The sequence below is a fragment of the Pectinophora gossypiella genome, chromosome Z, assembly GCF_024362695.1.
Source record: "Pectinophora gossypiella chromosome Z, ilPecGoss1.1, whole genome shotgun sequence".
Lineage (NCBI taxonomy): Eukaryota > Metazoa > Arthropoda > Insecta > Lepidoptera > Gelechiidae > Pectinophora > Pectinophora gossypiella.
In genome coordinates this window covers 22,295,299-22,323,187 of record NC_065433.1, presented here as the reverse complement: position 1 = coordinate 22,323,187, position 27,889 = coordinate 22,295,299, and the positions used below count along the sequence as shown (strand labels likewise).

At 38.1% G+C, this 27,889-nt stretch overlaps 3 protein-coding genes across 8 annotated transcripts; 2 read left to right on the top strand and 1 right to left on the bottom strand.

Annotated features, from left to right (window-relative positions):
• The first annotated feature begins 58 nt into the window (after nt 1-58).
• LOC126379883 (annexin B9) lies at nt 59-18,738 on the top strand. Of its 4 annotated transcripts, none has more exons than XM_050028864.1 (8): nt 59-176; nt 446-487; nt 2,496-2,672; nt 11,067-11,271; nt 12,882-13,111; nt 13,987-14,083; nt 15,003-15,184; nt 18,476-18,738. In XM_050028864.1, exons 2-8 carry the CDS (start codon nt 458-460, stop codon nt 18,524-18,526), a joined length of 972 nt encoding a protein of 323 aa, XP_049884821.1. In that variant the 5' UTR covers nt 59-176; nt 446-457; the 3' UTR covers nt 18,527-18,738. The 4 variants fall into 4 exon arrangements, with proteins under 4 accessions (XP_049884821.1, XP_049884819.1, XP_049884818.1 ...); XM_050028862.1 differs by having other exon boundaries at nt 18,304-18,738; XM_050028861.1 differs by having other exon boundaries at nt 17,936-18,738.
• On the top strand, nt 3,782-5,841 carry LOC126379882 (uncharacterized). Its single transcript, XM_050028859.1, has 4 exons — nt 3,782-4,481; nt 4,563-4,764; nt 5,037-5,615; nt 5,716-5,841. Exons 1-4 carry the CDS (start codon nt 4,299-4,301, stop codon nt 5,733-5,735), a joined length of 984 nt encoding a protein of 327 aa, XP_049884816.1. The 5' UTR covers nt 3,782-4,298; the 3' UTR covers nt 5,736-5,841.
• On the bottom strand, nt 18,294-22,541 carry LOC126379885 (DNA repair protein RAD51 homolog 3-like). 3 transcript variants are annotated; one of them, XM_050028869.1, is made up of 7 exons: nt 22,393-22,541; nt 22,184-22,314; nt 21,475-21,581; nt 21,057-21,223; nt 20,741-20,869; nt 19,528-19,719; nt 18,294-18,780 (listed from the first exon to the last, which is right to left on the bottom strand). In XM_050028869.1, the coding sequence occupies exons 1-7, from the start codon at nt 22,435-22,437 to the stop codon at nt 18,748-18,750; spliced, it is 804 nt and encodes a 267-aa protein (XP_049884826.1). In that variant the 5' UTR covers nt 22,438-22,541; the 3' UTR covers nt 18,294-18,747. The 3 variants fall into 3 exon arrangements, with proteins under 3 accessions (XP_049884826.1, XP_049884827.1, XP_049884828.1); XM_050028870.1 differs by having other exon boundaries at nt 20,741-20,827; XM_050028871.1 differs by lacking the exon at nt 20,741-20,869.
• Between the last annotated feature and the right edge of the window lie 5,348 nt (nt 22,542-27,889).

Genomic DNA, 27,889 nt, shown 5'->3' with positions numbered 1-27,889 from the left:
CGTATCGTGCGGGTTCCGCATTAGCTGAATCATATCAAATAGAGGTTGGGCTCCCCTGGCGCGGCGTGGTGAGCGAGAGGGGAACAAAACGCACTCCCTCACCGACTCTCATTTCGTATCGTGTTTATTTCGGAATTCACCGCCGGTTGGGTGTGTCGCGTTCTAACAATATACAAGTAAGTTATTACTCACACTATTTCTTCACAAAATACTTCACGAACACTTCAACTGCACACTACAGTGATATGACACAGTAATTCAATGTAAACTAAACTAAATATACAATAAGGTAGAAAGAAAAATATGCCGGCGAGCGTGACGGTGTTTGCTAATCGTAAGCCGGTTGATAGCAATGGAATTTTATTTTTAGCGCTTCTTTGAAAGTGTTTACTCGGACGCTTTCTGCATCGCTATACATATTTTAAGAGTAATTTTATTGTTCTAGGAATCAACCAAGATGAGCGGACAGCAGTATTACCCGTACAAGGTAAGATTTCCACCTACATATTATATTGTGAGGCCAGTTTGTAGTTCTATCGATTCTCACGGGATGATGTCATCTTTTCGGGGCAAGGTTGAGCTAAAACAACCGGCCGAGTGCTGATAGTTGTTACAGGCGCATTTCGATAATCGATGGAAATGTTTACTTGGAAATGGAATAAATGAAGTAACTGGGTCTATAATTTACGTATTACCGTGTTTGAACGGGTTAACCAGCCTATTTGACCGGGTTAACCAGCATTTCCGTTTGATTCGTTCAAGTCTTTTGAACGGATTGAACAATTAAGTTTAGAATGAGAAAGATGAGTTCGTTATTAAAGGCAACTCGTAAACGAACCGTACTTTTAGAAAGTACCCACATTTTATGTGCAATCAAGTTGTTACCTATATCATAATAGAACATTCCCTGAGCGATACAATCTTAGATTACATAGCAAACGATAAGATTCCTGCAATGATTGATTGAGATTAATGTTAAACGTTTAATTCGTCATGTCATGTGTCATGTCATAACTTAAACTTAAATCGAGGATCGCTTTGAATATTCAAAACTACCCTCGGAACTGTTGACCAGTAAGACAAAGGTTTCAAACCATAGACTAAAATAACAACAATCATGCTTATCTGTTCTGTTTCAAACTATTCTACTTGGAATAATTTGAATAGTGTTCTTTTTTCAAAATAAGTAGACTGTTTTCTCTAAGCTGTAAACCCACGCCCCACATAAAAGCGCTATAAACCTGTCCCCTTACAAAACTACCCTACCTAATGAGGGACGACATACAACAAAACATATCGACCTATATAGAGCGCTGCGGTGTCCAAAACAAGGTCAAAAGAAGAGCAGCTCAAGTGCGTCTGCAAATGCCATTTTTATTACAATGAGAGTCTGAAGGACGAATTACTTAGACGTTGGATGAATTTGTTCTAATATTAATTGAAGATTCACTATGGAACTTTAAGCTTTAAATGATATATCCGTAGTATGGAGACCGCATATCGCGCCCGTAGCGATAAGTAAACCAATCTTCTTCTTTGCGAGTCGATGGCGATCGATAGGTACTAAATAAACCAATATAATCGGTTTATTTATCGTGTATCATGTCCCGGGTACGACTCCCAGTTCGGCCAAGTTAAGAATCGGATGTTTAATATTTGTGAACATGAATTACCGATTCGGATTAAAACTTGATTAGGGATAGGGATATAGGAAATCCGTTTCCTGTGGTGGGATGCGTACTGCTGATATCTTGGGTTTGATTTTCTACAACTGATGTGTAAAATGTCAATACAGATAGGTACCTGGTCTTTAGACTAGGAACCTAGGTTCTACATTCGTTCTAGGTAATTAATCACCATTACCTGAGATCATTACCAACGATACCTACTCTGTTTACAGTAGCATATAAAGTTCCACATTTTATAATCCATGTCAATCAACCAGCGTAATGTAGCTAATTATAAATCTAAAATAGAAAATGACGGTCGGTTATTAATAAAAGAGTTCCGTATCGTAGAAAATAAACGATTTACATTTAGGATATTGGCGTTTTAACACAACTTCTCTCGTTTCGATGGCATTACAATGAAATATCGTCCTAGTATAATGCAGGCCTGACCTGTAACATGATGTAGAGACAAGAATTAAAGATGGCTGATAGTTAATTCTGAAAATTACGCTGGATTGGGAGCGAATTCAAAATTCTTGTATCCCGGGTGTTGTAAAAACCGAGAGAGCGATTGTGTCTTTCCTAACATGTTGGCCCGTTACAGGTATAGGCGATGGGTTTATTGATCTTGTTGATTCTGTTACAATTCAAATTGTTTTTTGATAGGTATATTACTTGTGATTGCGCCCGCCGCATTAGCGACCAAGGACATGATTTTATGTAATATGTGTGTTGAATATTGATGTATTTTATATTAATTGTCGCTTCATGTTGTTTGAATGTTGCTATGACATCCTCGAATAAAACACATCTTTTTTTCTACAGTGTACCCCAACGGTGTACCCCGCGGAGCCGTTCGACCCGGCCGCGGACGCCGAGACCCTGCGCAAGGCCATGAAGGGCCTGGGGACTGATGAGAAGGCCATCATCGACGTCCTCTGCCGTCGCGGCATCGTGCAGCGCCTCGAGATCGCCGAGACCTTCAAGACCAACTACGGAAAGGTTTGTGCTGTTTTTTCATCTTAGGCTACGCGACTAAATCGGAAATCAACTGAATAGGCCAGTTGACAACATAAGGCTAATGACACGCTTTTTTACGAAGCAACAAAACGGAACATTTCTATGGAAATAGTGAGGTATGATGTCAACAATATACAAGGCCAAACGGCGATGTACTTATTGATAACATTGATACAGAATTATTAATTATCTTAGATTGGTCTTGCTTATAGACACCTATTCACATTCGGGTTAAACTTCTAAAGACGTAGGCATAATACAATTTAATGAAAACGACTACTTAAATAGATACCTACCTTATCGTGAGATAAAACTTTAAATCCACGACTGTACCCAGATTGACAAGAGTTAAGCACATTTTATGTTTGGATACAGTTCACAAGCAGATACAAAAAAACAATTGTAACCTTTATCAGTTTAATGTATCAGTTTAATAACAAATAAATTAATGTTTCTGATGCATTTGCTTACGATTTTAATTACGTGGATGTAAAACAACTGCGTGTATACTACTTACTTATTGTTTAGTTTATAGAATTCTCCCAGAAAATACCACATTTTTTGTTAATTCCTCTTTTATTTTTACATTATCAAATAAATACAATAGTCGGATTACTCATAGTACATAGGTATGACGTAAAGCGAGGAACCAGTTTTAGGGCAAAACGGGTTGACTTTTCTGTAATGTAGGCTATGAATGGCGACTCACGTTACTCAGCCGTAGTCACGGCAATTACGAACATTTAACTTGCTTGCATTTAAAACCTGGCCTGTAAATATAAAAAGGCAACAAAAAAACTTCTTGAAAAATTGTTGTTGCTCTCATCATGAACTTTGCAATCTCTTTTCTTGATACAAAGTTTATTTTCATTCGCAAATAGAGACGCTTAAACGTACCTATTGCCAGTACTGCTTACAAAATAATGTATCTATGTACCTACTCAACATCAAAATATTTTAATCTTGACGCGATGGCCACGAGAAAAATACACCATCAGGTAATTACCCACTGTCCTTTGCTTGATATTACTGTCCGAAAACTTAGATAATATCAGAGAACGGGTCTCGTCTGGCCTTGCCATTACCGAATCTTAGGCCCGTATTTATAAACCGATCTCAATACCGCTCTCAAGAGCGATATCAACTGAGTCACTCTCAAGATGTAAACAGCGTCTTAAGTGCGACGTTAATTAATAGACGAATATTGAGCGCGTATCACATGATATCGATCTCAAGTTCAGGATCTCAAGTAAACGTCCTAATTGAGTGAACTATAGACCGAACGAATCAACGTTTCGTTCCTGCTTTAAAAAAATATTTCGGTTTAGGGCTTCAAACATATTAAAAATTGTTCAATTCTTTACTAAAATGTTAAAATTATTATAATTCAAACGTAGGTTATTTAAATTAATTATAAAAACGGTCATTTAACGTTTTAAAAATAATTTGTTATGATTTCAAAACGCAATGCGTAGTGAAAACAAAACGCAACAAACATCATTCTCAAAAAAAAAGACGCGTCCTTCGCAACCACTTGTTTTGTTTTTGTTTGTATAGTTTAGACTTTAGTTATCAATAATAAACGTAAAGTAATTACTGTCCATAACGATGTCAACAATTAAGAAGCATATTTTTACTCCCCTCGAGAAGAAAACTTTTTTGGATATATTGAAAAGATACTCCTCAGTGATAGAGAATAAGGATACCGATGGCGCTTCATTACGCGCAAAAAATGAAGCTTGGGATATTGTAACCAGAGAATACAACGCAAGCCCTCATGCTACCAATCAGGTAAACAAAGTTATTTAACCTTTGGTGCGCGATTTCCTCTCGCTTTTTGCTAGTTTTTTATAATTGCATCCTTGATTTTAGGTTACAAATAAACAACTTAGGAGATTGTGGATGAACCTCAAGCAGCGGCAAAGGGAAGCACTGACAAAAGAACGTCAACATCGGCTAGCTACTGGAGGAGGGCCTGCAACCAGTGATGCAGTTGTAGACCCAGATGTGTCTGAGGTGGCCCCTGCTCTAATAGTTGGTATCGATGATGCTGTTGACTCTGATACAATTCCAGGTAAGTAATTTTCTTCTAATATAGCATCACGCCTATATCGCCGAAGGGGTAGGCAGAAGTATATAGTAAATACAAAATCACTACTTGCCAGCTATGTTTAAGTCTGAGGGGTGAGCCTATGGCCAATGGTCTAGAGCCAGAGCTGGGATTCAAACCTGGCAGTATGTTGTAAGCCACACATTCTCCAAAAACAGCTATCATCAATTCTATCATTTTTAAATATGTAAATTAGATCTTTTTTATATTTCTCTGTTTAAATTACTTTGTTCCAGTAACCGCTGACCTTGCCGTCCAAGAAGTAAATATGGACTTGCAGCCCGTCTCTTGTCTTCCCTCAACTTCTTCCCAAATACCATCCACCAGTGCATTTTCTTCATCACCATTCCCATGCGCTGTTGTTACACAAGCACCACTTGCCCTTGCCCCAACCCGGACAACATTGACACCACCTCCACCTGGAGTAGGTCCACTACTGTCTCTCACTACAACCACTCCACCACCAGCTCTCCCTACAACCACTCCACCACCACCTCTCCCTACATCCACTCCACCACCACCACCTCTTACTGCTTCCACTCCACCACCACCTCTTCCTACATCCACTCCACCACCACGTCTTCCTACCCCACCTCCACGTTTTCCTACTCCACCTCTTATTAACCCATCAAATACAGCTACCCAAACTTTTCAAAGGCATAAAAGTTCTATTCTGGATAAGGAATATAAAGACAGACAGAGACGGGCTAATGAGATTCATGAGTTGGAGGTTTTATTGTTAAGAGAAAGAATAAGAGAAGCAAAGGCGAGAGCAGACCTCGCAGAACTTCAACTGCAGCAGCAGTGTTCGTCAGGTACATCAGTATTATCTACTTGCTCATCATACTATTTTAAAAACTAGTATAGCTTTGTTAAGTCCTGGGATAATAACACTTTTCATCTAATTTGTTTCAGATACTGCAACTGATGCCTGAAGAGGGGATGTGGCATAATATAATAAATGGAATATTGTTAATTTATTAAATAAAAGCATATAAGTCAATATATAAAATATGTTTTATTAAATAATTTCAAATACTATTCAATCACAAAGCACTGCTCATAAAGATTATTGGTAATAATTTTCAACAATTGAATTTCTAATTAAAAATCCAGTGCTAGTGCTTGGTATTAAACTATCTGTTTCTTCTTGTTCATCATTCTGATTCTCATCAAAAACCATGACATCATTTAAAATTAATGACAAGTTGTGTAATACCGCACATGATACAATTATATGAGAAACAGTTGACAGTTTGTTACCTAGGCCTCTAGATAAACAGGGAAACCTCCGCTTCCAAATGCCGAATGTTCTTTCCACAACATTTCTGGTTTTTATTTGAGCTCTATTGTACCGTACTGAGGGAGCATCTTCGGGGGCAGGTCTTATAGGTGTGAGAACAAAAGGTAGTGTAGGATACCCATTGTCTCCGACAAGTCTTCCATTTAAAATACCCTGCGTGTATTTTATGTAAACTGATGACATTTGAAATATCCTAGAATCGTGCATGCTGCCTGCCCATCTGGCTACTATGTCTAATATTTCCCTGCGGGGCCCTGCAACAACCTGGACATTAATAGAAAAATCTGATTTCCTATTTCTAAAGACTTCATGGTGCTGGCACCCTGGTGTTGATACAATTTTAACATGGGTACAGTCAATAGCTCCATCGATCCCGGGAAGTCCAGGCCACTGTCCATGTCTACCCATCTCTTTAAACAATTCTCTGTTTCTGTTAGCCTCTGCTCCTCGGGGAAACTTTATGTAGTGTGTATGCAATTGAGCTAGCAACTTTGAAACCTTCGTAATAATATTTGAGGCGGTAGGCTGTGATATGTGCAGTAAGTCTCCACAGACTATCTGAAAAGGCAAGGTTTGTGTAAGTCATTTATGTAAAATTAAATTACTACCTATTACTAACTTATTCCTGTCCTGGACACAGGCTTTCTTTCATTTACTCGTTCAGAAGGATATGGTGCATTGCTCTACTGTATTCAGACCTCAAGATGTTCAGATACATAGTAATTTCGGTGTTCATTGTGCTGTCACTTACATTTTTTAAAGACAAAAGTAGAATAATTAGTATTGAATAAATTCTAGCTTACCTGAAATGACGCTGTAGCATAAAATCTCAGAGTTAATAAAACTGCTATTTCCGGAGCAATCGGTAGACCTCTGTTGTCCTGTTTTTCTTAAGTCACTTCTCAGTAACGATGTTATAAACAATACAGATTCTTGGCAGAATCTGTATCTTTTCTGGAACCGATCCGCTCGCATTTCAAAGGGATTTTCGGCGTCCCTGATATAAACTTTTGGCAAACGATACGCATCTTGCCATAACAAATCGTCGTAATGATCTAAATCGTCGTAATAATTGATTTCTTGTAAAATATTTTCTAATTCCATTATCGCGAGATCACAAAACCCGCACTCAAGTCACGGTTTGACGGCACTCAGCAAACACGATCTTAAGTAACATCTTGAGAGCACTCTTGAGAGCCGAGTTTCGTTTATTAATACGGCGTCACTCAGTTGATATCGTAACCCTAAACGCGCACTTAAGTTCCGTTTATTAATAAGGACGTCATCTTAAGAGCTCACTCAAGATAGATCTCAGAGATAAGAGCGGTTTATAAATACGGGCCTTAGTCACTGCGCCTGATTCACGCTGACCCTCAGACGTTCACAATAGTGCGCAGGCGCGGGCGCGATTCAGTGCAAAAGTTTTCCTGTTTTATATCATTCAGCGCTTATCAAATATTATTCTCTTAGACGACGCCCTGACCCGAGGTTCGCACCCAACTAGGTACTTTCAGGCCTGTTGTCTTAAATGTTGAACCGAGTGAGAGCCCGCAACGCTCCCCATTTGTTCGGCTAAGTAGTTAATGCCATTTGCAGCAAATCTACAATAAGTCCCAAAAAAAAACTGTTTTATAACCAGTAGCCATAGCGGACACCCAGCCTAACGCGATACGATAAATGTATCAATGCAAGGTATTGATTGACAACGTGATAAATAAACTAACCCTATTGGCGCATCGAGAGTCGCATGCGATAGGTATGCGGGTACCGTACTACGGTAATAACAGTCAGTATAGCAGTCGCGAAACGTCCCGAATAACACGGGCTTGAACCAAATAAGTAAACAAGTTACGTTCTGTGTAATGATCGAACGCCACGTTATTTGTCGTGCCGCATCTGCCGTACTACGGCTGTGCAACAAAAAATATCCGCGCCCGCTTCCGCGCCTACTCTGCTATGTAAAAGAGGCTTTAGTGCGCTTAACTCACGCCAACCATCACTTTGTAAGGACGCACTTTGCCACTGAATAGTTTTCCTGCTCAGTTCCTATTACTATGAGTCAAGAAATAATTTCAGCTTATGAACGCGAAACTCAATTCATTTCTTAGTAATTAGTGAAACTGATGGATCGTGCGTGATGTTTTATATACAAGAATGCTTTAGACAAAGATGTTGAATAGGTACTATGGCGTTTGTAACATAAACATAAAATTCACGCCTATTTCTCACTGGGGTAAGCAGAAACTATGGAATTCCATTTGCTTCGATGCTGACACACTTCTCTTGCTTCCTCCACATTCATCAATCGTTTCATACACGCACCAAAATCAGAGTAGATCGAACTGTGGCGGTTATAACACCGGGACTATATTCTACAGTAGAAAATGATTAAGCTTCATTGATTCTTTTAATTTATATGCCATCTCAAATGTCGACCACCAAACCAAAAGGCCCGGGTTCGATTCTCGGTGGGCTTTATTTAGGAAATGAACCTTTTTAACCCTTTGACGGACAGAGAACATGGGTCATTGATGGTTCATAAAAGGTAATATGACACCTTGGAATCGGAACGTCATTAGACGTTCTGTCCTTGAAAGTGTTAAGTTGACTCGAGAGTCGAGCCTGGCTGTTTCTCACCAAACAGCAGTGAAGCAGCGTGGTGGAGTATGCTCCACATGCCTAGCTGTATGTGTATCGTCTAATATTCTAGATGCATCATGTTTGCCTGCACTTGCTATCTAATCGCGGAGTGTAAATATTGGTTTGGTTGACGTCTTGTCACCCAAGCGATAAATTCGCAATGTTTACCTATTTACTTAGCTATAATCCGAATACTTCCTTCACTCCCATTGTCAAAAATATACGTTTTTAAATCCGTCATTGTAGCTATAACTTTTATCTGTTTTTTTTACGAGCGATTTACAAATAAACATTTTAATAATCAATGTCGTTAATTTATTCAGTTATCAAAACCTCGTGTGTTCGTACTCGTTATAATATAACGTACAAATATTACAAAATGAGGAAAAAATCTCTGTCGTTGAGTTTCCCTTTATTTTTGAAGTTTATCACAGAATAATTTAATTTTCGTGTCCTCAATTTCCTAGAATTATGCACACCATCGACCACGTAATGTTAACATGCTAAAAATGCTATCTTGGTCATAGTATGACCATAATTAGAACGCTGGAAATTTTGATGCCAACATGTTCGGAAAATTCAAGGACGGAAGAAACTGTGTACTTACTCTTAAGTGTCTACATAGGGTGTTAGTGATATCGTAACGAAAACTTTGAGGGATGATAGGGATGATATATATATTTTTTACATGTATATATTGTTTAAAGTAGCTGTTGGTATCCCGAAAAAATAAATAAATAAATGATTGAGGCCATTATTCTGAGTTAACATCAACTGGAATTTTCCGTCGCAAAAGTAAAAACACAAAAAAATATATGAATTTTGCAACGGAAAATTCTGATATTATGCCTATTGCCTATTGTGCTTATGTTTTATTCGTATGTTTATGTCCTTTGTGTATGTTGTTGTGCAGTAAAGTATTATTGATTGATTGATTTATATTAACTCAGAATCATGGTCTGAATCATACCCCTCAGTATTCGTTACGATGTCACTAACACCCTGTATATATAAGCCTCGTAAAAATTACATCATTACAGGTGCACTAAAATTAACCATGACGCCAAATGAGTGTTTCCATTACGTTTATTGGCACACCATTTCAAAGGTACATTCATAGATCGATCGTTTGGAAATAACTATTAACCTCGGATTTCTTAAAAGTGCACCAGGTACCTATGTGTTGTATCAACTCTAGTGATATGCTTCGTGCGCATAGCGAATGTTCTATATGTGAGTCATTTGTCTACGGCTGTTGTGTTAAATACTTTCTTTGTTAAGCATTAATCATGCATACAGACTACGTGACGATAGAATAAAACATTAACAGTTCTTCTATCGTGTGGGTTGTGAGGTGAATTACCAACCTCATCAACCCTGGTGTCAAGGTTATTATTAAGCCGTCAAAAGCCCCTGACATGGCGAAACGATTACTCACTTACATCAGTAAGTAGTAACCGGGACCACCGACTTAACGTGCTTTCCGAAGCACGGATCATCTTACTTTCAGACAATCAGGTGATCAGTCTGTAATGTCCTAACCAAACTGGGGATCACAAAGATGATTTTTGTGAAATGTTCCCACCGGGATTCGAACCCAGTTAATATACCTACTAGTAGGTATGTCCTTACAACTGCGTACAAGCCTCCCCGTGGTCTAAAGATCTCTTTGTAAATCTTATGAATCTTGAACCTTGCTGACCAAGTGCGTGGGGGTCGTGGGCCAGACTTACATGAAACGGAAGCTTCTAATTTATTCAATATTTCCAAATATCACCCTCTTTTGCGCGTATTTTAAATGTGATAAGAGAAATTCGTTCCCGCTACGCTACTTAAGAAACTTCTATTTTTATCTTCACACATTATTGCTAGCAAGCATTTAAGTGAATAGTCATTTAGGTACTGTAACAGCCACCCAAAGAGGTCGACTGAAACGTGCCTAATCATTATTTTACCGCCGAAGCGAATTTGACGCAACTGCGAATTTAAGCGAATTCTTCAATATCAATTCAGTAAAACTGAAAATCCGTGATACCCTCGTTCGGAGAACGCGGCGCGTGACTTACATCCTATGTCCCTGGTTCGAATCTCGGGTCGTCTTCTAAACAACTGAGTTCGACTTTATAAGTTTAAATGCATGTTTGGATCATAGATATCACGTGGTTTTCAGGATTTGTGCCCGGACTTGGACTTAGACATAGCTGGCGACGATTGTGTACTATACACCTCTGCCTACAACAACAATGATGATAATACAAGCGTGATGTTATGTTACCTGAATAATCAAAGTACATTTTTAACACGACAACTTTATTTTGCATAGGATCTGATCAGCGAACTGAAGAGCGAATTGAGCGGCAACTTGGAGAACGTAATAATTGCACTGATGACCCCCCTGCCGCACTTCTACGCAAAGGAGCTCCACGACGCCGTCGCGGGAATGGGCACTGATGAAGAAGCCATCATCGAGATCCTATGCACCCTCTCCAACTATGGAATCCGCACCATCTCCGCCTTCTACGAACAACGTAAGTACATGTCTAGTAATATAAATGACGTTTATTAAAAAGTAACTAATTTGACTGTTGTCAAGTTGGAAACAAGCCTACTCTTTCGTAACGGACGCCGACTTCACTCCCTCCGGGTCTTACTTTAGTTTTAATGAATATTCTGATTAACGTCTCATTTATATAAAAGCTAATAAAACATCAAGAATTATTAATTTTAAAATATTAATTTTGCTGCTGCCAACATGCACGTCAAACGGCAATTATCTTTAGTCATTAAACTACTCACAGCCAATGACCATATAATTACAAATAAATCTATTTATAACGTTGTTCTATACCTACATAGATATGAGGTGAGGTAAATAGCACACAACATAATGGTACGTGAAGTTTGTGACCTAGTTCTAAATGTTCAATGGAAATCATTAAACACAAGTTGCAGCAAATTCAGGCTTAAAGCATCAAGATCAGAAACTTTTTTAAATTGGAAATTTGGTATGCATTATACGAGCGATCACTTGTCATCTGATTATGGTTCGTCATAATTATTATCCACCCCGAAAAGACGATGCGACGTTGCCAGTTCTCCAACCTTTATTTTATAATTTCGGTATCGTTAAAAATAATTAAAATAATTTTATTACCGCAATTTAAAGGAATGACGCCATACCGCTAACCGTCTTAAGTCAACCGACATGTTTTCGGTTTTTCCAACCCTTGTGCCTTACGGATACGCCACGTAATTCTATTGATGAATCTAACCCCAGTGGTAGATTATACAGAGGCTGTTACGTACACAATCGATCTGGTATGCATTCTTGGACTATGAGTAATTAGGACGTCTCAATATTTGCATCCATTGCATCATTCAGTTATAGCTTGAATAACAATTAAAGGGCCTCATTCAAGATTCAATGACGCGGTTCCTTCGTCGACATAAATAGCCGGCCCATTATAGCCGAGGCTATTGATCTGTTTTCCATGCTAATTGCTTTATCAATAATTCAAGATGTAGTTAGAACTATTGACAAATGTTCTGACAGATTTTTTTGGAAAACATAAATAATTTGTGGCCGTTGTTCTATTTTCGAAATGTCTGTCTTCACTAGCATAGAATAACACTACGTATTAGGGTGACAAACCGTTACTAAGTATTTTGAGTTAAATTTTCAAATATTAGTGAGCAATAAACGGCATCATTTCGTCACAAAGCAACTGAATTCTATTGAATGTTATCGTCATACCCCACAAAAGCAAGCTACTATGTAGATGCACCATCATTCGTCTCCCTAGCATTATTCCGTTCTTCACAGGGTCCGCTTACCTAACCTGAAGATTTGTCGGATCCGGTATTTTAGAGACAGGTTGGTAACATACCTCCGAAAATGCATTTCTCGGGAATGTGGGTTTCCTCACGATGTTTCCCTTCACCGATAATCATTTATGATCCAAACATGAATTCGAAAACAAATTCGACAATCATTTGCCTGTGCTGGATTCGAACCTGCGACCTCAAAATGAGAGGCAAGCGTTCTACCAACTAGGCTACCACGACTCTGGGTAGATGCACCATCATTATACTTTATTAGTTTATAATTAAATTAATGAATAGGTATATCTTTCTATAGTGTACGGCAAGAGCTTGGAATCCGACCTGAAAGGTGACACGTCGGGTCACTTCAAGCGCCTCTGCGTGTCCTTATGCATGGCCAATCGTGATGAGAACCAGGGCGTCGACGAGGGAGCCGCCAAGGCCGACGCCGAGGCTCTCGCCAACGCCGGAGAGGGCCAGTGGGGCACCGACGAATCCGTCTTCAACTCTATCCTCATCACCCGCTCCTACCAACAGCTGAGACAGGTGCGTCTTCTACAAACGAGAATGTTCTGGAAAATATGATTTCCAGGAGGAAGTTTTGACTCGTTCGTCATAATACTTCAAGGCTAGATGAACTTAATTACTAATTTACTTTCGGGACATGTATTTTACTGTTCTGTAAATGTTAATGTAGATAACATCAAGTTAAACTAGCAACTGGCTATGATGGCCTTTTTGACATTTATCCCGCTCTTTCGTACGAATAACGTGACAAGTTCCAATGTTCCAATTGACGGAGCGAATTGCTGTACTTTATTATGTCAAAGCGGCCATCATGGGTTGCCGCTACCTACTAAATTGGAACATTTTGAACTAGAAAAACAGCTCTTGTATTTTTTGGTATTCAACGCAGACTTATAGGTATGAATTGATGATAATAACGTGATAATTTAGTGCAATGTCAAGGCCAACGCACTTACGCTCAATGCGTTGTCGGGAAGAAGTCAATTCATCATACAAACGACGGGATGAAACTGATCAGCTAAATTTCTCGAGAGCCGATTCTTGACTACCTATTTTATTTGTTCGTTTTACGTTTTCAATTGTTGCACATTAGTCTTTGCAACAAAAACATTTCAAGGTTAAACAACACACGAACAGTCGCCAACTAACTTCAACAAATAAGTAATAAACCTAGATAAATATTTTCTCTTTCAACATATACCACGGACACGTAGTTTATAGAACAAATAGCAATATGCACTGCAGAACATGTTAGTGAAGATATAAGTAGATATACAATGGTGAATGAGTCATAAGAAGTTATTGTGTACCTAATGTATAATAATGTTGTTGGGGCGTGGATGTAATGATGTCAATTATTCATGCGTCTGGCTGAGATATTTGGTCTGTGACAGGTATTCGCCGAATACGAGGCTCTGACAGGCAAGGACATCGAAGACTCGATCAAGAAGGAGTTCTCAGGAAGCGTTGAGAAGGGAATGCTCGCTATTGGTAAGTGGAACATGTAGTCTTTAGGATGTACTGAAGCGGAGTTGTGAATAATCCGCCAATCATAACGGCCTCTGTCTTCTTCCATCATGTTGGTTGTGAGTTGGATTACCAACCCCATCGACCCGATGTCAGGGTTACTATTGAGCCACCAAAGGCCACTGACGTGGCTCATGTAACGACTACTTACTTACATCAGTAAGTAGTAACCGGAACCAACAGCTTAACGTGCCTTCTGAAGCACGGATCATCTTACTTTCGGACAATCAGGTGATCAGCCTGAGGTACCTACTCGAGGCACCTGCCTTGTCCAATAATACCTATGTAAGTTGAAAAGTAACAGAATAGTTTCTTTCGTCTGACTAAAATCACAGAATAAATACCTTCTATTGGCTTCTATGTTTGAAACAGCTATCTGTTACTAAACTGAAATGGCCAAAATTGAGATTATCTACAAGGTCAGTCCTCTGTTCAACAGGAAACTACATCGGCCTTGTATTCAACTTTTTACACACGTTTTTTTTTTCTAAAATCATCAGCTGGTGATGTGGCATTCATTACAATAGCTTTAAATGGCGTTATATACTTGATAATGTTTAACGCAGAGTTATAGAGGCATAGAAATAAACAACCAAAAGTGTGTATTTATTGACCGTAATTAGTATTTGTTAAGCTCAAAAGTGGCCTACTGGAAGAGTTTTGTTTTAGAAGCGAGAATGAGGTAGATTTTGACGCCAGTAGGCATTTGCGATAATCAAATCTTTTGGGTGTAAATGAATGGTATAAACTAGTTATAACCAATGAAACAGCATACCTACGAGTAATACAAGGCATACAGGCGTCCCGTAAACTCCACCACGCTGCGCCACTGGTGGCAAAACCCAATAATTCAAAATACTTATGATTAATCGTATGATTCCAGTGAAATGCGTGAAGAGCAAGGTTGGATTCTTTGCCGAGCGACTCTATTACTCAATGAAGGGCCTTGGCACCAACGATAAGACCCTGATCAGAATCGTGGTCAGCCGCTCCGAGATCGACCTCGGAGACATCAAACAGGCCTTTATGGAGAAATACGGAAAGCCCCTGGAGACCTGGATCGCCGTGAGTACCTTTACAGTATTATACTTGCTACTACCACATGCTATGGGTTTTGGTTGAGCTCTTATACCATCTCACTGGTCTAACAAAGCTCATAGAAACGCGACCGGTTCAGAGATACCTCTAATTGGAAATGTACCTAGGCGTGTGGCTGAGTGAGTGACAGATGAGTTGAGATGATTGTGTGAGAAGTAGACGAGTAACATGAGTAGTACAGAGGGTATAGAGTATAGAAGGGATGCATAGAGAAATGATAGATTGAGTGAAGGAGTGTGAATGAGTGAGAGTGATAGAAGGAGTGAGAAGGGAAGGAGAGGGGAGATAGCGGATGGCGGACGAAAACGATGGTGGTGTAATTAGGCGGAGGTTAAAATAAAAATAAGTGTTTGAACCGTACTTGACTGTTTAATTGAGCAAACCCAAAATCCCACAGAAATATATTGGTGAACTTATTATCTTATAAGTATAGTTGTTAAAGTAGCTTATACTTGCCTTAAATTATGCCTGATTACATGTTTAAAGATAAATAGCAAAAATCTGAAATTAGTACGAATGAATGGTACCTACGCATAGCATGTGGTAGATGTATTTGTAGTAAGTGTTAACTAAAATCGTAATGTGTTCCCGACTGTCTAATGCCATTAACATAAGGTCTTAAATGTTACTAAAATCTAACTCGCAATAAGGTAGTTGACAAATATAAAAAAAAATATACGTTTTTCATTATATGAAGTTGCAAAATAGACATTTGATAGCCAAATGTGAAAATAGAATTCAGTTTCATTGAAAAATGAAATAGTTACAGCCATCGGTACTCAGGATTGGAAAGAAATAGTAATAGGAACTCGTTACGTGACGTGTTCCAAAATCAGCTAAGACGGGACCGCCCTGGCTGGCAGCCCCGGATCTACAGGGGAGTAATTGGGTTGGGCGTTCCTAGTGCTGAACAAGCCACAATCATCTACATACCAATACCCAGTGGCGGCCCTAGGGCGGTGCGGGCGCCGTTTTAGGGGAGGGGGCGCCAAAATCAGCCAAGATGGGACCGCCCTGGCTACCAGCCCCGGATCTACAGGGGAGTAATTTGATTGGGCACACCTGCCCTGTTAATTAGACCTCTTAGCGGCCACATAAAACTCATACGTTCAATGGGTGGCCATAAAGGACATTTTTAAAAGATTAAATGGTATATTTCTGTGGTCGTAAACTAATAGAATGAAAAAATGGATTTTGAGGGAGGCGCTACGTCTCACACCACGTAAATATTTTGCTAGGGCTGCCACTGCAAATACCGTTTTGCCGGAACGAGGAAGAGCATTCCTTCACCACTTCAACTATCCATACCTCCGGCGTTGGACAGGATATTGAAAAATGTATTTCTGATTCATCTTCAGCATGTTCACAAGAGTAGATTGAAAAGAAAAAAATCTGTCAACTACCTTAATGTTGTTTTTGAGTGTGTAAAAATGTACTTCAATTTTAACACATTCTGTTACATATAGGTACACCTTATGTCAGTGTACATTAGTATCGCAATAGCTTCTGGTTATTGGTTTTATTCTTGTCTAAATATCATTATAAAACTTATATTACCTATACATAATAATAAATAAATCATTAACACGACCTACATAATCCCGACCTAATGATATAATATTATCATACCTCCCATAGTCCCGTATAGCTAAACATCTCATTATATGTTGTTCACTAACCCACATAATAATAACCCATCCATAATAGTACAACAACATAATGTAAAGAAGCTTAATAGAGAACCTACCTATGTATGTATGCACCGTGTACAGTGCTAATTCAATAGATTTTGTACATAGAGATATAATTAATCGCATGATATAGAACGTTTAATATTACGAATGAAGCTGACCCACAATTTACGTGATTGTTAAACAAAGTAACATAATGTAACATGAATCAATAATAAGCATGAGTTCTTCTAACTCTATCAAAATTAATAAGTTTTATCTTTCTATTCATGCCATCATCTATTTTACCAAAAATATATACAGATCTATCTATCTATATATACCCAAGACCAGAAAAACCAATAGGACAGTTCTTGCTAGGGTTGTACAAAGGAAAAGTCGGCTTCTTTTTTAACAGATTGTTTCATATTGACAGTGGTGTTCGTTTCGGAAATAATATTTTGCTAACATACCTACGTGACGATGGTAACAGTCAACCCTAAACCTATTTGTTACGCAGCAGCTTAAATTGGACCTGCAGCCGTTTAGAATAGTGCTTCGTTTTGGTTACAGGACGACACTTCCGGCCATTACAAGAAGGCTTTATTGACCCTTGTCGAATAAATTCCGAGATTCCCAGTGATCAGGACAGCATCGCGATTACCACCTTATTTAGAAATAATGTTAAGTTCTTTCTGTGTCAATTGTTAGGTTGTTAAGTGGCCTGTTAGGTACGCGCAATGGGGGCAAATCTGTCACTTAAAATAGTCACAAATTAGAGGTACTTATTTAAACTCGCCTGCACCGGTAAGGAGGAGCTAGTCGACACGGAGTCTCAGACAGTTCTGGCCCCTGCGCGCCGCTACTAATAGGTAATCTGTATATTTCGTTCACAAAGATCTGTATATTTTGCTTCTTATCATGTTCATGTTAACTTTCTTTGCACAGTAGCTAACAGCTTCAGTGAAGTGTGCATGAGGGGTCGTGGTCGGCAAGTCGCTCCACGCTCGACTTTAGTTTTTTCAAGTAGTAATTGCGATTTTTTCAGGATGAAATTGGAGGCTCGCTGGGCTATCTCCTTTCTACGATGTCTTACTAAAGCCACCTCGAGCTTAAACATTTAAAACTCAGTATTACGAGTCGCCACACTCTGGTGTTATAGTAACAGTGCTGTGTGAACTTATATTTTTAATATACTTATTGTAATGGAGTACATATACTTATTGTTGCATTTGAAACTTTAAAGACATTTATTTTATTTTTTTTAGCTACTTAAGAAATCTCTTGACTATAATCTCACGCTTAACAATGCACGTATTGAGTGATATAAATTAAACAATCTCAAAATTATGGGCCAGTTTCAGAGTCTTTATTTTTTTCTAACTTTAGCGTTGGATTTTTCCGCATTGTTTACAGGAAGACCTAACGGGTGACTTCAGGAATGTGCTAGTCACACTTTGTGCTTAAATCCTGCAAAATAATTTTTGTGTTTGGATATTTTTAAATCGTGTTCGTTGAGTTTTGCATGCTGTTCTAAGTTCTAAATTATTTCCAAATTCCGTTACAAGTACAATGTAATATTTTGCAGGATGATACGAAAGGGGACTACAAACGCGTGTTACTCACTCTCGTTTCGTAAGAGCATAATAATAATAATAAATTAAGACTTGAAATGTTCGCCTTGCATTCGCAATGTTCCGATCTGATACTGCCTTTACATTGTATAACTGTTGATGTTGTAGAAATAAAAGCTTGATATTTTTGTGAAAATGAGATATTTATTGGTGCTGTAGTTTTGTTTACAATATACTACATATTTATATTAAGTATAATTATAACTATGTATGTTCACTTGGTGTTTTATTGGACATCCCTGATCCCGTCGTGTGTTATCTGGAAGGTAAATGTTTTAGAGTTTAATTGCCTGTAATTTATTTTTTCTGTCTGGATTGAGTATTGGAGGAATTAAGTTATACAAAGTGTTGCAGCTTACTTTCCCAGGTATGCCGTAAAGACAGATAGAGATTGTGTCCTCTGTTTGTATGTTTTAGTCGTCGTAAATAATAATTTTAATATTGCTTAGAATTTTATTACGAGAATTATTAGAATGAACTTGGTAAGTTCAGTGAGTTTATAGTGGGCATAAATCTCAGAAAACCATTGATCTGTAACAGTTGGCACGGTTTCAAATCCCGCAGAGATCCCTATTACCGCGAAACGCATTCTTCTTGGCCGGTCGCCAGTTCTACCATCAATCCTGCAGACTTACCCCGGACACTTCATAGAAAAACACTACACATTGACGTTATCGTAGACGCGCATCTGTGTGTGTGACGCCATACGATTGAAGACTAAAGTAAGACCGAGGGCGGCAAATCTACGCTAAATCAGTCAAAAAAGTGCGTGTGATAGGTGTAGTTTGACAGACAACTTAAATCTAATCTAGTTATAAATGCTTTACCATCTTTTTATTCAAGATTATAAAGGATTAGGGGGAGAAGATATATGTGTGTGTATGCCATAAAAAAATTCAAAACTTAATATAACACAGGGATGCAGAACGCAAACGCGAAACGCACGAGCGCGTGTTTCGTTTTTCTGTATGACAGGACCCTAAGGAATAAAATATATACCACTTGCCTGGAACCTGGTGACGCAGCCAGGAGTGTTTGGACTCTTCAGCAGTACTGCCAACCTAGCGGCTGGGTCAGCTGGGTCCGCAGCCAATAACACACGAGTGTTACACCGGTGCGCCCACGCATCTCCCAGCGCCCCCACCACTGATCCGCTCGACAGCCCCACGCGAGTACTCATCTCATTCGTTAGTAATACCTGCAATAAAAATATTATTATATGACTACATTCAACACAAAGGTTGGGAGGAGCTAGCTGAGAACCGAAGCAGTTGACACAGGAGGGTCCAAGATGGACGAAGGATAGACGCCTGGTTTGGTCCTGGCTGAAAAAAGGGCCAGACGACATTATAGTGGCACGATATACCTGCCAGTGACTACATCTGCATAGTGAGTGGTAGACCACGCATCGCAGTGGTTCGCTCACGCATTGGCTTATATAGTCATGAAAAAAGTGCCTCCTAGACACTGTATAAATCATCTGGAAAAGTTGTATCAGGCCTGATGCCTATGCTGGATTGGGCGCTGATAAAAAACATATAACGCGTTTTTTATCAGCTCCCAATACATTATTACCGAAAAAAACAGCAGTATCCGTGAGAACCACTATTCTTTACAATAACAGAATCGAGCAGCCTCCTAAAGTTAGACAGCGTAAAATAAACATATTTTATTTTCATTCAGTAGCAGATTGTTTACAGTGAAGCAATCTATCTGTTTACACCGTCAAAAGACACTTGTTGTTTCTTTACTTTGAAAAGTAAGAAGGTATCATCTGCAAATACCACCTCCTCGTGTTTTACAAGACATCGTATGTCATTTATGTAAACTAGGAATAGGAATGGACCTAGCACTGAGCCCTGCGGGACGCTTGCATTGACGTTAGATCCTGACGATCTCGAGCCGTGCACATTAACTCTCTGAACACGGCCACTAAGGTACGAATCCAAAAGAGCGTTGGCATTACCGAGTATACCGTAGTAACTAAGTTTCACAATCCAGATATCATGAGAAAACGAGTCGAAGGCTTTCGAAAGGTCACAAAAGAGTCCAATAGCAACTTTGGACCCATCCGAAGCCTGGAAAACATGATTTATTAACTCAACACTAGCATCGGTTATTGAGCGACAATAACCAGTGTCATACAGTTACGGATGAAAGGCCAATAACCAGAGATTTGGGTCCGTGAAAGTGTTAAGCTGTATAATTATAATACATACTGCAATCTGTTTATCCACGGCCAATCTTTGAAGGTCTGCCATCAACCTAAATAATAACCCAGTTCGTTGTCTTGCTGATACACCTTCCTTAAAAGGGAAAGGTATGGAGTCTATCACTATTAGCTTTACCTAAAATGAATACATATTTATAGTATTTTTAATGTTTGTTATGTTGTACCTTTCATAGTATATCATAATTCAAATGAGAAAACATGCACAATGCATACCATATTCCTAAGATATAAAATTGGTGCAAATACTATTGTATAAATTATCATTGTCTAAAATAAAACTGAAATGAAATAAAGTTCATTACATTACTTTTTTCTTCTATAATCTTAGGCAGTCTGAGAATAAAGGCACAGAACTTTTCAATGCCTAGAGCATTAACATAATGGAGTTTCTTCAATGCATCTTCTTCACGAGTTTTGAAAGGAATATCTAGAAGCTGTTGACATCGAGATATACTTGCTCTCAAGATTTCTGAAATTAAATTAAATGTTTGTTAAAATGTTGATGTTTGTAAGTCACATTTAATAAGTAATTTTAAATGTTATAATTGCATTACATAGTCGAATTGGGATTGCCTGTAATGTCTATGTGATTTGTGTTAGTAAATAAATAAATAATAAATTCCAATAAATGAGATGTTACTCACTTGTCTACACTATACCTGACAATATACAAAATTATGTTAATATTTATTTTTCTTATTATTAGGTATGTAACATTACCCCTGAATCTTTCTACTGTAAAGTTGGTATTTGTGTCAATGTACAAAGCCTCTGAATTCAATCCACCCAAAACCGTTGGGATTTGTATTGATGCACACAGTTGTAAACTGAAAAAGACAAGACTTGTATCTAATAATTGTTTATTATAACATACATATTATATTCATTTTTGATAAAACTTACTTGAATATGAATTTCAATCACAAGTAGGTACATAGATTTTTAATTTCTTTGAGACATACCTTTTATTCTTTCTTATCTTTTATTCTTTTTTAGCATTGTACCTAGAATGTGTTGTGAACATAATAACTTTTATAAGGAATCCAAAGTCGTTTTACTATCTTGTTCCTTACCTAAATTTAAAAAAATATTAAATAATTTTATGAATGTTTGGCCGAGTAATGTTTAACCATTTAAGTTTATTAAGTGCTGTTTTATTCTTTTTAAGATTTATTTCTCTATTGTTTCTTTATTTTATGTAGATTGTCGTCCTTTGTAGCGTAAATAAATTAGCATGTTGTGTTTGTCTATAATTGGAGGAGCACTAGTCCAGTAGTATCTGTTGGCAAACCTATTAAATAAATAAATTCTTACAACAACATTGTACGTGAGATACCTATATTATATATTAAATAAGGAGATGGAAGGAGTAGCGGAGGGTCCATGTTCCTCTGTGTGTAGTATGTACAACCTAAAAAATAATACAAACCATAGTTGAGTTTTGCCTGTTCCTGGCAAACCTAACACTTCGGTAAGTGAACATAATCGAAGCCCGTTATGGCCCAGAATATTATCTAAACTTTGGCTGAACGAGGGCACGGAAGGAACACTGTTTTCTCTCTGAAATACAGAAATACCTACAACTTTAATATTCCATTTGAAAACTACTTCTGATTTTTTTTCAGAAACAATACTTACTTGCCACAACTCAGTCGCATTATAGATTTTGAAAGCAGCGCACATAATTAGTTTTATTAATATACTCTAGTTTATATTTATATCAAACTACGACTATAAGCCGGCCAACTTTATTTACCAACCCATATACCTATACAAATATGACATTAACTGACAATTGACATAATGTTTTTTTTTAATAATTAAAAAAATAGTCTATATCTTTATGGGTTAATAAAGCAGACATTTTAAAACAACGCCATCTCTTATATGTTCTTGTTAATCATTTCAAAAACCGTACACGGAGCCCTGCATCTACACACATTATCTATCTCTATTTTGTTATATGCAAGATAGAGACAGACGATGTGAGAATTCCGTGAATGGTGGAGTTCGTGTATCATTTTCCAACCGTTTTCCCGCACATTTCGTTCCCTTTCACGAGAGTGCAGTGCAGTCTATTCAGTAGTATATTTATGATAAAAATAGGTATTTTATACAACTTGTTAATTCGCTATTATTTTCTAAACATAATTAAACTACTTTATTTTTTTAAAATAAATACCTATACATTCAAATTAAAAAATGCTTGATAGACGATAGACCTGTAAATTATTTATAAATATTCACGTAGAGATGCACTGGCACTGATATTAAATTGGTTCATAAAGCCTATTATGATTTAACTGTTTCTCAATAACATAAAATTAGCATAACAACAAATGGTGATAATTTGATGTACTGAAATATTGTAATGTAATTTATTTAATATGTACTCATGGAAATATTTCTTGACGTGTAATATTTATTATGAATAAGGAATAGAATTAAATTTGATTTTAAATCTATCATTTGTTATTTTATTTCTTACTTAAATCACATATTTATATATGTGATAGAAGAAATCCACGATGCCACTGGTGATGATTTATCGATATCGATATAATCAAGAAAGTAACTACAAGAGGCAATCCCTATATTGCTACCGTTATGTTGGTTCTAATGACAGCTGACGTTTATTTTCTGACATTTGGTACCTATTGCTTGGTGTCAACTTGAACTTGGTGCAAGGACCAAGCTGAAAAAAGCGCGGGAAACATCGAATTTGGCGGTCGTGTTTTTTGGCTTTTTGTGTTAATTTTCTAATTTTAGTAGATTTCTGTAAGATTTGGATCAGTAGGATCTATAAATATTGTGTATAGTGTTCTATAAATTGTTATTTTTGTATTTATTATTTATTTCTTTAGTTTCTGTGTCATATATATACTGGACTCTTGGTAAGTCTTTTATTGTATTTTTCTTATGGATCCCGTGGGGGATCCAGACCCGGGCGGGTCTGGTCACCCACCTTATGTAAGCCACACTGTAACTATATCCCAAAATGACGAGTCTAGCGTGGATACGGGCATGGATACTGATGGCTCCATAACCGTTGACCGCAGTACGTGTAAATCTCGTAAACGTCTTGCTCGTACTTCAGTATGTAGTCACTGCAATAAGCGAAGTCGCAAACATAAACGCAAACACGGAAATACCATGGTTAATAGAGATGATGAGTGTCAATGCTCCACTACTTTAGAGTCGACTGAATTTATAGCTCCTCATACAATTCCTCATAGCAGGCCTGTCGTCACCGCCACTCAATCTCCTAGCCAACAACCGGAACCATTCCTAAGCAACCCTGAAAAGTCTTTAACAAATCCCATTTCAAGAGGTGAATTTGTACAATCCGATGCAGCTCCTTATATTGTTCACATTCAAAAACAGCAAACTGATCCCAAGGACAGTGTTTCACTGCATCCAGTTACTTTTGGCAAATTCCTTAAGACTCATTCTGTGCCAAGTATCATAAATGGTAGCCTGAAACGCATTGGCCGAAATCGGCTCTCTTTGTCGTTTTCAAAATACATGGATGCCAACCAATTTCTGAATAATCCAGCTTTAGTAGAGCAAAATTACAAAGTTTTCATTCCATCCTTTTCCGTTACACGGGTTGGTATTGTACGTGGTGTGCCATCAGAGTGGTCAGATGATGAAGTCCAGGCAAACATTAATGTTCCGATTGGTTGCGGCCCAATATTAAAAATTAGAAGAATACGACGCAAAATAATTACTGAAGGTAAAGCTGAATTCAAAGCTACTGAGTCAGTGGTGGTAACTTTTGACGGACAAATTTTGCCCAAGCGCATTTTTATGTGTTATACTTCTTTACCTGTAGAGTTGTACATTTTCCCGACAATACAATGTTTCAATTGTTGCCGCTTTGGTCATGTCAAAGATAACTGTCGTGCACATTCTGGGCCAAGGTGTTACAAATGCGGTCAAGGACATTCAGGAGCAAGTTGTGCAGTGTCAGAAGAACAAGCTTATTGTTGCTTATGTAAAGGTCCTCACTTTGCAAATAGCAAAAAATGTTTAGAATTTGAAAGACAAAGGTCCATAAAAGAATCTATGGCTAAGAACTGCCTGTCGTATCTTGAAGCAGCTAAGCTTCACCCGCCTATATCTCGGTTATCGTATGCGGATGCTTTATTGTCATCTCCGAGCGTGCCGCCTTTGGCTTCGGCTTCTCGTAGTACCATAGAAAATGTCAGTCAACCTTCTAATACCAGCAATAATCATTTCTCGTACAAGAAAACTGTTTTTACCGAAAGAAAATCTTTACCTAAACCCGGAGTTGGCTACGACAAGGTAGCTCACGCTGCCTTGGTTGCTGATAGGAATATGCCTGCACCCTCCAATGGATGTGCTATCATCCAAAATAATAATACATCTGAAATGTCAATCACAGATTTAATTATGGCTCTTATTAAATTATTGTCCCAATGTAATGTTAATAATAATAATGTACCGTCCAACGCTGCGTCTTTACTTGACACTTTTTCTAAAACACCATCCGTTAATGGACCAGTTGGCCATTGCACTGCAGTGGAATTGTCTAAGCATTAATGCTAGAAAAAATGAACTTGTTCATCTTGTAAATAAATATAAACCTTTTATAATAGGTTTACAGGAAACCTGGTTGAAACCTGAATATACATTTAAGATTTCAGGTTACGCTTGCCTCAGAGAAGATAGATCTGATGGTCATGACGGCGTAGCTCTACTTGTTCGTCATCCTCTTAATTTTTCTCATTTTATTCTTCCTTCTCATAGTACCAATTTGTTTATGATTGCAGCTATTGTAAATAATATTTGTTTTGTATCTATATATATACCTAAACCTTGTTCAGCAGTGTTTCGTGAACTAGATTCTATCATATCTATTTTACCTAGGCCGTTCGTCTTATTAGGCGACTTTAATGCCCAACATCCCTCTTGGGGAAGTTCTGCACCAAATGCTTATGGTTCCCATATTTTGGATCTTATAGATTCCCACAATTTATGTATATTAAATAATGGCTCTCAAACCCGTCGAACTTCTCCTGCCCAAGGTTTTAGTGCTCCGGATCTTACTATCTGCTCTCCATCTCTAGCCCCTACAATTAGCTGGAGCCCCTTATCATCTACTTACGGCAGTGATCATTACCCAATATCTCTCATATTTCCATTCCGGTTGACCCCTAGTATTAAGCGTTCTTCCTTTCTAAAACATAATCTCAGTAACGCGGATTGGGTTACTTTTAGTTCTTTATTGGAAAGTAGAATTTACTCTCTTCCCAAAGTTGATCAGGACTCTGAAACACAATGTGCTGAAGCATTTGCCAAAGCATTTATTGAAGTCGCCGATGAAATTTTCCCAATAAAAAGCGGACCCTCGCGTTACATCCCATCCCCTCCGTGGTGGGATAGTGATTGCACAGAAGCTATCAGAAGGAGAAAGGAAGCAGAAATAATGTACCGTGAATTGTCTACAGATGAAAATTTTAATTCATTATCTATAATTATGAAAGAAACTAGAAAGTTATTTAAGAAAAAGAAGTATGAAAGTTGGAAGGAATTCTGCTTGGCTCTGTCTCCTGATTCTCGGCCATCCCTAGTGTGGCAGAATATCAGAAGATTTAGATCCGCTTTTAGAGATACTTATTCAGGTTTCCTTCCTTCCTCTTTGGTTGATCCTTTCTTGGATCGGCTGGCGCCTCCTTTTGTGCCCCAGAATATTATATTACCGGCTATATCTCCGACTACTTTTGGTATCGGCAGTCTTTTTTCTCTTGACGAGCTCAAGGGTGTTCTGTCACAGGTAAAAGATTCTGCCCCAGGCTGCGACGGGATCCCGTATTCCTTTTTGAGTCATTTAAATGATAGGGCCCTTTCATACTTTCTTGAACTCATCAATTCAATTCTAATCACTGGTAATATCCCATCTGCTTGGAAGATCCAAACAATAATCCCCATTATCAAACCAAATAAAGATCCTTCTGAGGCTACTAATTACCGCCCCATTGCTTTATCTTCAGTTCTGATGAAGATTGCAGAGCATCTGGTTAAGATACGCCTTGAATGGTACATTGAAAGTGGGAAGTTGTTGGGTAGCAGTCAGTATGGTTTTAGAAGGGGTAGAAGCACGATTGACAACATTGCTATATTTGTGACTGACATTAGATTAGCTTTTACGCTTAACCATTCCGTCATAGCGGCTTTCTTAGATGTTAAGTCTGCTTATGATAGTGTTGATTTATCAATCCTTTTGTCTAAACTTAGGGCTTTGAATGTCCCAAATATTCTGTCCAATTTTATTTATAATATGTTATTTGAGAGGTGTATTAATTTGCCTCTTGATAACTCTAACTCAGCCTCAAGACTAGTATGGAAGGGATTACCACAGGGATCTGTATTGAGTCCTTTATTATATAACATTTTCACCCACGATTTAGAATCCTCAATCGGGGACAGGGTAAGTATTCTTCAATTCGCTGACGATTTGTTGCTTTATTGCACAGATCGTGATATACCTGTTGCGTGTTCCTCTTTATCTTCTGCTCTCTCTGGTCTTAAAACATGGCTTGATTCAAATGGCCTTGAGATAGCCCCATCTAAGAGTTCCGTTATGGCATTTACCAGAAAGAGAGCTCCTCCTCCTTTCTTTGTCTACTATGATGGCCATTCTATCCCGGTTAAGAATGAAGTTAAGTTTTTAGGTGTTGTTTTGGATACCCACTTAACAGGGAAGGCCCACTGTGATTTCGTAGTAGGTAAATGTGAACGTAATCTAAATATTCTAAGATGTTTGTCAGGTGTATGGTGGGGTGCCCATCCATTTACTCTTAAACTTTTGTACAATGCTATCATTAGAAGTGTAATAGATTATGGCTCTTTTGTACTGGCTCCTGGTAATAGCACTGCATTCGAAAAGCTGGATACCATTCAGTCTAAAGCGTTACGGATAATATGTGGAGCTATGAAATCTAGCCCCATTAATTGTCTTCAAATTGAATGTAATGATGCTCCTTTATTCTTACGCCGACAGTATCAATCGGATAAATTTATTTTCAGAGCCTTTCAGTTGGTAAATCATCCTCTACGGTCTAAGTTAGAACAACTGTTTGACGATGTCAACTCGACGACATATTGGGCA